This window comes from Dama dama, chromosome 6, assembly GCF_033118175.1.
Source record: "Dama dama isolate Ldn47 chromosome 6, ASM3311817v1, whole genome shotgun sequence".
NCBI lineage: Eukaryota > Metazoa > Chordata > Mammalia > Artiodactyla > Cervidae > Dama > Dama dama.
Genome location: NC_083686.1, coordinates 11,409,856 through 11,423,816, shown reverse-complemented (window position 1 = coordinate 11,423,816; position 13,961 = coordinate 11,409,856). Strand labels below are relative to the sequence as shown.

Sequence of the window (13,961 nt, the reverse complement as noted above, 5' to 3'; positions counted from 1 at the left end):
CACAAAAACATGTTGTTGAATGAGCACAAAGGAGGGAATGGGCGAATGGATGACAGCAAGGCACGCAGGTGGCAGGGAAGCACAGGTAAGAGAACAACCCTGGAGTGAGACAGCCTCGAGCCCCACCACAGCCCACGTCTGGGTCCACATGCAGACTTAGCCTCTGCCAGAAAGGCCTGAAGGCTGCCCAGCACATAGGAAGCTGGTCCATGGGTGTGCATGAAAATCCCCCCTGGGGCTTGGTTCCAGTTTTCATTACAAATTTGATGTCGGAGAATAAGGAATGACTCCTTATTCCTTTGAAGCAGATGAAATTCACACCAAGGTGGAATCAGATCAAGTCTCGTATTTAATAAGTGAATAATGGTTCATTCCTTTTTGGGGGCAGGTGATGGAAATGTTCTTTTAAAAATTGAAGTATAATTGATTTACAATGATCCAGGTGTATAGCAACATGATTCAATTATATATATATATATTCTTTTCCAGACTTTTTTCCACTATAGGTTATTATAAGCTAGAGTATAGCTCCCTGTGCTATGCAGTAGGCCGTGTTGTTAATCTACTTTATATAGAGTAGTGTATATCTGCTAATACCCAATTCCCAATTCATCCCTCCTCCCTTCCTTCTTAGTGGGGCTTCCCTGGTGGCTCAGATGGTAAAGAATCCACCTACAATGCAGCAGCCCCATGTTCGATTCCTGGGTCAGGAAGATCCCTTGGGGAAGGGAATGACTACCCACTCCTGTATTCTTGCCTGGAAAATTCCATGGACTGAGGAGCCTGGCGGGCTACAGTCCATGGGGTCTCAAATGAATCAGACATGACTGAGCAACTAATACTACCCCCTTGGTAAACGTAAGTTTGTTTTCCAAGTCTGTGAGTCTATTTCTGTTTTGTAAGTAAGTTCATTATATCATTTGTTTCAGATCCCACATATAAGTGGTATCATATAATATTTGTCCTTCTCTGTCTGACTTGCTTCACTTAATACGATAATCTCTAGGTTCATCCATGTGGCTGGAAAGGCCTTGTTTCAATCTTTTTATGGCTGAGTAATATTCCGTTCTGTATATATATCACACTTCTTTGTCCATTCATCTGTGGATGGACACAGAGTTTGCTTCCATGTCTTGGCTGTTATGAATAGTAAGTAGTGCTGCAGTGGACTTTGGGGTGGATGTATCTTTTTGAAATAGAGTTTTTGTCTTTTCTGGTTGTATGCCCAGGAGTGGGATTTCTGGATCATATGGTAGCTCTATTTTTAGTTTTTAAGGAACCTCCACACTGTTCTCCATAGTGGCTGTACCAATTTACATTCCCACCAACAGCATAGGAAGATTATGGATTCATTTTTTGGTGAAAGATATCCTTGACTAGGTCTAAGAATCTTCTCTTTTCTATTTTGTTTTTACAGAAAAATATTTGGGAGGATGCAACTCCCTGAAGTGATCCTGAGAAAGACACTGCCAGTGCTTGATATCATTCTGAACCATGAAACGCTCATACCCCCCACCACACTCTTGGCTGGGGGCAGCCCAGTCCGACCCTTACCTCCTCGGCATCCTGCCCTACCAGGGTCCTGGAACCTTCCCTCTTCTGAGCTTCTATGCCAGCCCTTCTAGCTCTAACTGTATGTAGCTCAAAGCAGTGTATAGTTATTCATTTCTTACATAAATCTCATAGTAAATTTCATTTGTCTTTTCCTTCTTTCCTCAACTAGACTGTAAGTTCTTTGGGGACAGAAAGCATGTCCTGTGAGCTATAATCCCTTCCATATATGCTATCTGAGCTCCTGACAAATATTGGAAGAGGAAAACAAATTCATTTGGCAGCTTGATGGTCGTGCCGTAGACGAGTGAGCGGTGCAGAGCGCGGTGCTCTGCTGGTGCTCTTCCAGGACGACTTTAGCTCCAGTGGGCAGAGCGGCGCCTGAATCTCCTGTCCCCTCCACCCTTCACGCGCTCTCTGTCCCTCTCCCATTTGTTCTGCTCTCTCTCTCTCTCTCTGTTTCTCTCTCTCTCTCTTTCGGCTCTGCAGCCTAGCTCATGGCGTCTCAGTTCCTCGGCCCGGGATAGAACTCAGGCCCTCGGCAGTGAAAGTGCCAAGTCCCAACCACTGAGCTGCCAGGCAATTCCCTTCTCTCTTCGTTTTCCCATCCTTCTTGCTCTGTGAAAAGTTTCTTTTATCACCTGTTTCAGGATCCAGTCTCTGCCAGGTGCTGGGAGGAGTACAAGCTCATAGCATCCTGAGGCATCCTGACTTTACCTGCCTCCTTCCCGCTCTTGTTCCCTTCAGCCGTGTTTATCGAGCATCTTCCACATAGGCGCTTACACAGGAGCTCCTTGCGGATGACCGCAGGGAGCTGGCGGGACAGCACCCTTTTCCGTGCAGCCTCTGAAAGTGCCTGGCACCCTCCGGAAAGCTCTCAGCTTGGCGGATCTTTAGGAAGGACACTTTCTGCACAGTGAGGGGACCAGAGGGAACAGAAATGATTCTCAACATCTCTCTCGGTGCCGCAGACTCTCAGAGCGGTTGGAAAACAGGAAGGGCAAAACCAGAGAAGCCAAGCGCAGACCTACTGCAGCGGCCGCCCATCCCGAGCTGAGCTGTGATCTCAGGGGTGCCTGGCAAGGACAGCCGGCAGGGGGCCTCCCGGGGCACCAAATAGAACAAGGACGCTGTCTCCCTGAGGACCGGCCTCCTGGGACCCGAGAAAAGACAGCCGGCTGCACCTGGCCCCCTGGAGTTAGCCATTGCTGCAGGTATTAGTGGCAGGAGAGAAAAATCCCTAGACAATGAGGTGATGCATTGGACAGAGTATGAATGTGGGAAACATGAGCGACGCTGCAGCGATGCTGTTCGGAATGGCCTCGTCAGGAATGCGGACGAAAGAGACTTGTGCTTGGACTGTGAACCTTGGCTTCGCTTCTCCCTAGAAAGCGGTCTTGAGAAAGCGCTCCGTCTCCCAAGCCTCCCGAGCTCACAGGGCCTGCGTCTGCTTCAGTCCCCATACAAGCAGTATCTTGTGTTCTGTTACACCGGCCTTTTTATTTGTTTCCACCAGAGGCTGAGCATCTTGATGGCAGGGGCTGTGTCTTCCTCATCTTTGATTTTTATGGTCCCCAAGGCAGTGATCGCTCACAGGTGGGGACAATGTTCTCTCCTATTTCCATCCCACCCTCCTGCACCCCTGTCTTAGATCTTCTTCCTTCCGTCTCCTTTACCTAGTTGAGAGGGCTGAGCCCAGAGGCCTCTTACTCCAGATCCAAAGCTGGCACTCTTGGTAACAATGTTTGACGCCGAGGTTCTCAAACATGCCCGGCCATCATCATCACTGGGAGGGGCTTGTTTAATCCAGGTGCTCAGACTCCAAAGCCCAAGTGTTTGATTCAGTAGTGGGTCTGAGGACCTACACTTCCAAGCAGCTCCCAGATATGCTGATACTGCTGGTCCAGGGATGAGCTCTAAGACTAGCTGCTAGGAATCTTCGTGATTGGGGATGTCCTTCTCAGGACATGTCAGCTCCAGGAATTGCCGCTGGAGGCTTCATGATTGTGGGTGTGGATGTTATGTGCTCCTTCTTCATAGTGGAGTCTTGACAAGCATAGGTTTGAGATTCACAGGAGTGGAAAACTTAGAACCGAGAACAGGCCCTGGATTTGAAGTCAGATCCTGAATCCAAATCCAGCTCTTACCAGTTACTGGCTCTGTGACTGTGACCAAGATATGGCACCTCTCTCAGGCTTTCTTTCGTCCTCTGTTAAATGGGAATGATCACAGAGGGTTGGTCAAAAAGTTTATTGAGGTTTTTCCATGACATCTTCCCAAACTTTTTGGCCAGCTCAATACCTGCTTCAGAGGATTAAATGCTGGATTTTCTTTTATGGAGAGTCTGGTACTTGTTGGAGAGACTTTCCTGGTGGCTCAGATGGTAAAAGCGTTTGCCTATAATGTGGGAGACCTGGGTTCTATCCCTGGGCTGGGAAGATCCCCTGGAGAAGGAAATGGCAACCCACACCAGTACTCTTGCCTGGAAAATTCCATGGACGGAGGAGCCTGGTGGGCTACAGTCCATGGGGTTGCAAAGAGTCAGACACGACTGAGCGACTTCATTTTCTGGTACTTGTTAGGCATCCAGTTATTGATTCAAGTTTGGACTCCACTGGAAAAAATCAGTCACGATGCTTCTGTTTCTGCCCACATGGGGACATGGTGGGTGTTGAGGACTCCGCCAGGTAGATTCCATGGGCTGTTCTGGAAAACATTCATCTCAGTCTTGTGGACAGGTCACGGGTAATGGACAGGTATGTGATCCTGTGTTTTCCTTGGATAGTCTCCTAGGCAGTATCGCCTTCGTGAAATCCCAGCACCGAGCTTTATATACTACCTTGTATGTTACCAGGAGGTCCGTGCATGTTTGAGTTTGGGGTGGGTGGGGGAGGACAGCCCTTTGGCCCCTGTCCCCAGAGTTGACCCCTACACCTAACTGAGGGATGGCAGTCATGAGGTCAGCGATGCGGAGCCATGGTTGCTTCAGAGACTGGTAATGTTTGTAATACTCAGGCCTATTGTTTGCTATACACCGCAGCCTCAGGGAAGTTATTCACTGTCTCCAGCCTGTGTTCTTCTCTCCTATAAAAGGAACTCAATGAGAATGTGACTGCAAGGGTGCAGTGAGACACTACGTATTGAGATTTTTCATTTTCATTTTTTTAAATTGGAGTATAGTTGATTTACAATGTTATTGGCAAGAACTCATTGCTTCGTCAGGGAAGAGTCTCCCTACCTTGCAGGAGACCTCGGTTTGATCCCTGGGCCTGGAAGATCCCCTGGAGAAGGAAATGGCAACCCACTCCAGTATTCTTGCCTGGAGAATCCAATGGACAGAGGGGTCTGGCAGACTATAGTCTATGGGGTTGCAGAGTTGGACACGACTTAGCGACTAAACCACCAACCACCACCACTGAGTCAGTTATATACATAGATACATCCAATCTCTTCTTAAGATTCTGCTCCTAATAGGTCGTTACAGAGTCCTGAGTGGACTTCCCTATGCTCTACAGTAGGTCCTTATTAGCTATCTATTTATACACGTGCCGTGTGTGCCCTGCCAAGTCATTTCAGTCATGTCCGACCCTTTGAGACCCTATGAACTGTGGCCTGCCAGGCTCCTCTATCCATGGGATTCTCCAGGCAAGAATACTGGAGTGGGTTGCCATGCCCTCTTCCGGGGGATCTTCCCACCCCAGGGATCAAACCCAGGTTTCTTAGGTCTCCTGCATTGGCAGGCGGGTTCTTTACCACTAACACCACCTGGGAAGCCCCTATTTATATATAGTAATGTGTATATGTCAACCCCCATCTCCCAATTTTTCTCCCCCTCCTTCCCCCTTGGTAACCATCAGTGTGTTTTCTACATCTGTGACTTGATTTATGTTTTATAAATAGGTTCATTTGTCCCAATTTTTTAGATTCCACATACAAGCAATTTCATATGATATTTACCTTTCTCGTCATATAAGCTCTTAAAATAGCCCATGGTGAGCACTCAGTGACTGTTAGCCTTGGTTATTTATTGAGAACCTACTATGTTCCAGGCATGCCGCAGAGGTCAGGCATTTATTCCCCAAACACAAGCACTGCCTTATATCTGGGGGACTGATGGTGGGTAAGACAGTCTACTCTTGCTTTCCTTTTTTTTTTTTAATGTTGCATCACACAGCTTGTGGGATCTTCTTTCCCCAAGCATGGACTGAACTGAGCCCTCAGCGGTGAAACTGTGGGAGTTCTAACCACCTGACTGCCAGTTAGTTCAGTCTACTCTTGTTTCCAAGCACCGTTTCTAAAAGAAGCAAGGTATTGAAATGGAAATGGGCTTATCTGAGTGAGGTCACTCAGCTAGGGAGCAGAAGCCATTCTGTTCTGCGGTCCTGCCCATGCGTAGCAGTGCCCTTACTGCGTCATCACCAGATGCTGATAATCATCATTTGAGTGGAGAATGGAAGCATCCATTTACTAGTTCTGAAAGTATGATGGTAGATCCAAATATGCAGTTTTTAGACATTTTGATTTGATTTATAGATCTCAGATACTAATTTATATTCATATAATACTTTCATTATAAAATATGCAGTGGTACAAAGATTTGTATGTATATGGCAGTTTTTTTTTTTTCTTTTTAATTTGGGTTTATAAATGGTTTGGAACAGGTTGCAGAAACATCGTCTGTTGCTCTTTTTAATATATCTTGAGCAAGCTATGACACATCCTGAAATAATTTGCTTCGGAAAAAGCACTGCTCTCTCTCTTTTGCAAATGTAACTGTAAATATTACTTTGAGGTATGTAATTGCTGCAACCATCTCCATATGAAGGAATACTTCTAACCCGTCCATCTCCCATCTCTTGCTATTGTCAAGAAATCAGAAATATCGACTTAGAAGGTATTATTCAAATATGTTGAATGTAAACACTAAAGAAGTCTGAGAGCAGCCACAAATTTTCCATTGCTTAATGCAGCTTTGAAAATATTTCAAGTATTCTGTTTTATAGGCATGCATTCACTCTGCTTAGGGAAAATATTACTTCAAACACGTCTTAGCATGCCAAGAACGCTTCTAGTGCCTGGCACTTAGTAGGAACTGAACGGATGATTGAAGGTTGACTTGAGTTGAAGTTCGCTGGGATGCAAGTGTTGCTATAACACCTGGAAACCCTTGGGTTCCTTTAGATATAGAGACAGCTCCAGCAGGGCTTGGTGAGGGGCTCTGGCTAGGGGCAGGCAGGCCTGCAACCCTTCTGGGCAATGGGGCATTGCTCAGAATCAGACCCTGCTCAACGCAGAGCTAGAGCTGGCTTCATGATTGGTCCCTGTCACTCATTTCGTCGAGTGGACCTCCTTCTGAGCTCTCAGACTTGGCTGCGAGCCCCTTGGAGACAGGACTCTGCCTCTTGTTTCAGCATTTTCAAGAGTCTGTCCTAATGCCTTAATTGCTCGTAAATGTTTCGCTCAATTGAAAGAGAAAGGAAAGAAACCAAGTGGGCACATGGCTCCCTCTAGTCTGCTCCTTCTGAGACCTGGCTGTGAACTCATGGCCAGATCCTCCCATGATTCATCACTTAAGTCATTCAGCAGCTGAAGGATGCAAGCTTTCCCCTCAAAGGCTGTCTCTTGGGCTGTTTAGAGACCCGGGTGGGTGTTGGAAATAGCCCTGGTCTGAAGCGCTATGGATGCCTGTGCGGTGCTATTTTTAAATTAAAGAAAAATTTTTTTTATTGGCTGTTTTACTTTACACATAATCTTTGATTTTTTATTTTAATACAAGTATAGTTGAATTACAATGTTTGTAAATTACTGCTGTATACAAAGTGATTCAGTTCATATATGAACTGAGATCTGGCTGTGGTCTCATACATATACTTCTATATACAAAGGGGGCTTCCCAAGTAGCCCTAGTGGTAAAGAACTGGCATTCCAATGAAGAGGTAAGAGATGTGCTTTTGATCCCCGGGTTGGGAAGATCTCCTGGAGTAGGAAATGGCAACCCACTACAGTGTTCTTGCCAGGAGAATCCCATGGGCAGAGGAGTCTGGTGGGCTACAATCTATGGGGTCGCAAAGAGTCAGACATGACTGAAGCGACTTATCACACACACGTGCATATATATATAAAATTCTTTTTGATATTCTTTTCCATTATGGTTTATCACTCTACTTCCTTGTGCTGTACAGTGGGACCTTGTCTAGCCATCCTATAAATAACAGCTTACATCTGCTAACCCCAAGCTCCCACTGCATCCCTCTCTCATAACCAAACCTGCATCACATACGTGCTGGCAGTCTGGAAGTTCAACCTACATCAAATTCCTTCTTGTTCTAGATCTTGGTCTCCCTGTAACGTCTAAGATCACTGAGAGCAATGTACGTCTTTCCCATTAACGTTGTGTGTGTGTGTGTGTGTGTGTGCACGTGTGCGTGTGTGTGCGTGTGTGTGTGTGTGTGTGCGCGCGCGCGCGCGCGTGTGTGTGTGTGCTGGTCAGCTTATTTGCCACAGCATCGAAAGTTTTACTCCTTTATTCATGAACAAAGAAATATTCTGACCTATTTTTCGGCAGAGCGAAGTTCTGGAATTTCAAATCACTGGATCCTTCTTTGACTATTTTTCTATTGCCCCTGTGATGAAAGAAAATAGATTATCGTCAGGAAGTAGCAAGAAGTGAGGGGAAAAATTAATTAAGTGCATTCATTCATAGAAAGAACCACTAAGTCAGATGTAAGTAATTAACATCTCACAAGTAATTCCGAATCTCTCTTTGCATTTCCAGTGGAGTTAAACAAAATCTGGACTTAAGATAATCCAATTACTCGAAAATACTTTTTTTTTTTTTTTTAATGCAAGAGCTTTATTTTACAAGGAGAGATAGCCTGGGTTAGAATAAGTGCCCCTAACTGGATGAAGACGTGGGCTTTGTCACATCAGCGTGGTCAAGTAGTGTCCTCCCTAAGGTTCCTAAATTTCCATAACCTTGCTCTGTACAGCAAAAAAAAATCACATGCGTGCCACCCCGTTAAGGGGAGCCTGTCAAACAAGGACAGTGCCTGCAGGCCAGGGAATGTCCTACGTGATTTCCTATGTTGGCTGAATTCAACCAAAACTAGCAAACATCATCCGTGGTTGGGAGGAAGATGACTTAGGAATAGCAACTCAGATCCAAATAATATGTGTTGAACTCCTGTATAATTTAGGGACTTTGCGGTGCTATTTTCTATGAAGAGATTAACCAATTTTAAATTGAGTTAATTTGTTCAAATTCAGTAGGGCATTCTCTATCATAAAGAATCTCCAGTTCATTTCATTAGCCAAGTTTAATATACTTTCATTTTTCTTGCAGGCATCTTGTGAGCTCTATTAGATGTTAACGGATGGTCGCTTCCTCCACGAATGCTCCTTGGCGGCTACCAGGGTAGCTCCTCTGACCTGCTTGCCCTCCTGGTTCTCTCCACTTGGGCCACACCTGCTTCTTCTATGACCTTAGATTTTCCCCTCCTCCCTCCCCAGGGCTCTTCCAGAGACTGGTCCCTCTTTCTCAAACACTTGTTGTCTTTCTTCTTCCCCTGCATCAAACTCAAGCTTCTGAGTTCAGTTCACCTGTCATTTCATCAGAGAAACCTCCTTTCTCCTCTGAGACAGACCCCTTCTAACACCGGTCTGAGTTTTAGTTGTCCTTTGACTTAACGTGTAGGCGGTATTCATGACTGTGATGCTGGGAGAACTGCCATCTCCATGAGGGCAGAGACTGCAGGAGACTGCCTGCCCAGGGCTTGGGACTCTGCCTGATTGTGCGGGACATGCTAAAAGATGACTTGAGGCTCTCTCTCCAGCCAGGATTTTTTAAAACTTTTTTTCTATATTGGAGTATGTTTGATGAATAATGTTGTGATAGTTTCAGGTGCATAGCAGAGTGACTCAGCCATCCATGTGTATGTACCCGTTCTCCCCAAAGCTCCCCTCCCATCCAAGCTGTCACGTAACATTAAGCAGAGTTCCCTGTACTATGGGTGGAACTAGAGATTGTTACACTGAGTAAAGTCAGACAGAGACAGAGAAATATCCATCTAGGATTTTTTGTATAGCCTCTTAATTGCAACACAATAAATTAAAAACGTAGTGAGTTGTTTGGATATATTTTGTCACCGTGTAAATTGATCATCTAGAAAGATGATGCATGATTCCATTATTTTTCAGTTTTTTTTTAATTCCATGATTACATAGTTGTTTCATTACTGTATTATTTTATATTCAATACATTTTATTATTTCATTTTTTTTTATTTATCTGGGCTAAATCTAGGATCATAAATCTTTATCTGCATTCTGATCTCGTTTCTAACCTCTGGACAAAAACATCTACCTTCTGGACTTTTTTAACTGGTCACCCCCAGCCGACTCAGGTCCTTTCCTAGTGAATGGCCCCGTTGTTCACAGAACTTCCAAACAATTATTTGTGCACTCACCTTGAGTCTTCCCTCCCTTCTCCTCTCCATCCTCACCATCTCCACAATTTGTTACCAGATCCTACAAACTGAGTCCCAAACATCTCTCTTCAATCCTTTAAATGACACCCAGTCTTAGCTCTGCCTTCATTCTCTCCAGCCTGGACTCTGATGTCAGTCCCCTGGCTTCCTGGGCCCCAATCCACCCACCAAACTGCAGTGAGAACAACCATCTTTTTAACTGGCAGAATATAACCGAGTTACCTCTTTACTTGAAATCCCCACCCCTCCTCCATTTCAGCAGGACAGAGTCCACAGTCTTTACCAGGATCCCTGCTCTGGGCCTTGGATACAATTTGTATTATTTGTATTCTTATTTCCTGCCACTCCTGCTCTCTGACCAGGCCCCCCACATTCTCCCTGCTTGCCACAAGACAGGCCAGTGAATCAGAGACTAGGTGTTGAGGCAAGGAGTACTTCATCTGGAGAGCTTACTGCCAAGAAGATGGCAGATAGTGTCTCAAAATAACCATCTTTTTGCAGTCTGGATGTCAGTTTCTTTTATAGAACAGAGATGGGGGGCAGTGAGGAAACAAAGTTAAAAGGCCATTAATCTTGCAAATATCTTTTAGAATGGTAGCCCTAGGACAGGGGATGTGATAAAAAAATTCTTCCTTCCTGACATCCACAGGTGGACAGGGTCCTGAACAAAGACACTTTAGTTTGTCAGGCAGAGGGGCAGGATTTTTTGAGGCAAGACATCATGCATGATTATAATAACAAAAGCAATACAAAGCAAGTCAAACCGTTCTGACAACAAGAAACAGTTCCAGCATGGAGTCAGAATTGGCTCTTTCCTGCAATAATAGTTTCTACTCTTCAAGGCTTAGTTCAAATATTAGTTCCCTGTGAGGTCTTCCGGAGAAGGCACGGGCAACCCACTCCAGTACTCTTGCCTGGAAAATCCCATGGCCAGAGGAGCCTGGTGGGCTGCAGTCCATGGGGTCGCTAAGAGTTGGACATGACTGAAGTAACTTCACTTTCACTTTTCACTTTCATGCATTGGAGAAGGAAATGGCAACCCACTCCAGTGTTCTTGCCTGGAGAATCCCAGGGACGGGGGAGCCTGGTGGGCTGCTGTCTATGGGGTTTGCACAGAGTCGGAGACGACTGAAGCGACTTAGCAGCAGCAGCAGCAGTGAGGTCTTCTGTGTTGCTTCCTCTTTGAACCTTTTAGTACTTTTGATATATCTCTGTTCTAACATTCATTCATTTGTTCATGAATCCACTTATTCAGTAACTTGATACAATATTAGAGATATTATAGATATCAGATCTATTTTGTGCCCAGCAATGGGATGAAGTTGTTAAGAAGACACATGAAGTCTGCCTGGTGAATCTTTTATGGTTGTTGGGAGACAGGCCACGGACAAGTAGATAAACAATCATATTTTTTATCATATTGCTGTGAATGTGTGCCTGTTCAGGAACATGAGTATGTTCCCCTAGAGTAGGCAATTTTTGTGAGGAGAAACATATTCTGGGAATATTTTCTCTCCCAGCACAAGGACTAGCTGACCTCAGGTGTGACCTCAGGAATGTTTTTAAGATACGAAATGATGCATTAATAATAAATAGATAATGCCCTGCCCATCTGGGCTCTTACACAATAGTGAATCACTCACTCAGTTGTGTAGGGTCCTTTGGGTCTCTCTGAAACCAGGCAACGTCTGGCCTGTCCCTGCACTGAGAAGGGACATTGGTTTCATTACACCTCTAAGGTATGGCAACATTTCTGTGCTCTGATAGCCAGGGTAACATTTGCTGAAATGGCTTTAACCAGTTCAATTTTAGGAGAATATGAGGGGTTCTGGGAGTTTCCTCAAGCTCTTCCTGGAGTCCCCAAGAACCCAACAGCCTGGGAGCTTCCTCGGACCTTTCCAGAAAATCTACTTTTGCTTTTTTTTATCTTTAGGAAGGCAGTTTAACTCAAGCTCTTTTTCTGTTTCATCTTTACAGTAACCCTCAGCAGGGCCGTTAACCTAAGTAACCTAAGTTGGGTGGGCATCCTTCTCAGTTTTTTGATATAGATGAGCGAACAGAAACCTTGAGAGAGGAGGGGATCTGGCTCACGGTCACCAGGCTGGTTGATGGCCCAGCCAGTGCTCCACACCAGGTCTCTAGTCTGCCGGATATGTGCTACATGCACCCTCCCCTCGGGGGAGCCAGGGTGTGTGGCTGCCTGATACTCAGGGTCAGGCCCCTCTGAGACCCACAAGGAACAGGAGCGAGAATGAGTGGGGGTGGGGGGACAAAGGATGAGGGGGTGGTGCTGTCCTTCCCGCAACAGATTATTTAACAGATGAACAAAGCTGGCAAGTTAATAGCCATCAAAGGTCTGTCAAGTCAAGGCTATGGTTTTTCCAGTGGTCATGTATGGATGTGACAGTTGGACTATAAAGTAAGCTGAGTGCCAAAGAACTGATGCTTTTGAACTGTGGTGTTGGAGAAGACTCTTGAAAGTCCCTTGGACTGCAAGGAGATCCAACCAGTCCATCCTGAAGGAGATCAGTCCTGAATATTCGCTGGAAGGACTGATGTTGAAGCTGAAACTACAATACTTTGGCCACCTGATGCAAAGAACTGGCTCATTTGAAAAGACCCTGATGCTGGGAAAGATTGAAGGTGGAAGGAGAAGGGGACGAGTTTGAGTAAACTCTGGGAGTTGGTGAAGGACGGGGAGGCCTGGAGTGCTGCAGTCCATGGGGTCACAGAGTTGGACATGACTGAGCGACTGAACTGAACTGAACTGAACCGAACCTGGACAGTAAGCAGTTAAGTTTACTTGTTTTTTTTTTTTTTTTTTTTTAAGTTTACTTGTTTTTAAAACACAGAAGAAGAACAGAGAACAATAGAAGGTTTAGCATTAGAAGAGGTTCTCTCCCTTGCTCCCCCTCCCTTCCCAGTTATCTGGAATTGAGTTTTGCTTGCTAATCACAAGGAAAACCAAAATGTCCCACCCCACAGTTTTCCTTTCCACCAGCTCTTTCTGGCTCAAATCACTCCTTAGGGTTCCAGGTTTTAGGAACACATTTAAAAAAAATGTACCATGATGAAAGAATTATAAAGTCTCAGTATATGACAGAAAATATTATTTAAGAATGTTTATCATAGCAGGTCAAAACTGTTTGCTTTGCATTAAACTGATAACTGACCTTGGAAGGACAGTCAACGTTCTCACAAATTGCCCGTGGCATTTGTGAGCCTGTGTTGATGATTCTGTATATGGCAATAGTGTAGGTATATATGCACCATTTTCAAGACCTCAAACATCTGAGACCAGCTGTCCTTCCTATGGGCCGTTCAGTCTGCCTCATCCACATAGTAAGATAAACCCAGTGAGCACTTTTAAATGGCTGCTCTATTGTTGATCTCTGATCCTCATCAAGTGCCCCCCAGGGAAGCAACACAGGTTAATTTACTGAACAGTGAACTCAGCACATCCCAAAAAATGGGGAAGTGCCATAGGCTTGTGGGGAAACTGAGGCACAGAGTGCCAGTGGGTGAGCCGATTAATTGTTCTTGTAATCACCTTGTCCTCTGCTGAGAAAGAGCATATCACCTCGCAGGAGCCAGGTTCTCTATCCACTTACCACTTCTGGTTTTACACTTTTTGGCTACTTTTGCTTTCCTTTTCCTCCTTGGCACCTCCTTCCTGAGTGGTCAGTTGACAAAACTTATCCAGTCCTCCTTCACAAGTCTTCTTGTTCCATCCCTTTCTTATACCCTCTCTTCTCAGGACTAAGGACTTTTCAGGTAGATCTAACAGAAGTCAGTTCTGCAAAGTTGAATCAGTATATACTGACTATAATATGTTGAAGGGTGTCTACAAAAAGATGTATCTATCTATCAAAATTGAATTATTTGAGAAGAGGGTCTTCAACAATGTAATTAAGGTGAGATCTTG

General features: G+C 45.0%; 1 protein-coding gene across 3 annotated transcripts in view; it reads right to left on the bottom strand.

Moving 5' to 3' along the window:
• CLNK (cytokine dependent hematopoietic cell linker) overlaps positions 1 to 13,961 on the bottom strand; it is a 202,483-nt gene that overhangs the window by 105,526 nt on the left and 82,996 nt on the right. For all 3 annotated transcript variants that reach the window (XM_061145510.1, XM_061145512.1, XM_061145511.1), the window contains one exon: positions 8,103 to 8,174. In XM_061145510.1, the coding sequence (XP_061001493.1) occupies positions 8,103 to 8,174 (72 nt within the window). The remainder of the gene's footprint in view (positions 1 to 8,102; positions 8,175 to 13,961) is intronic.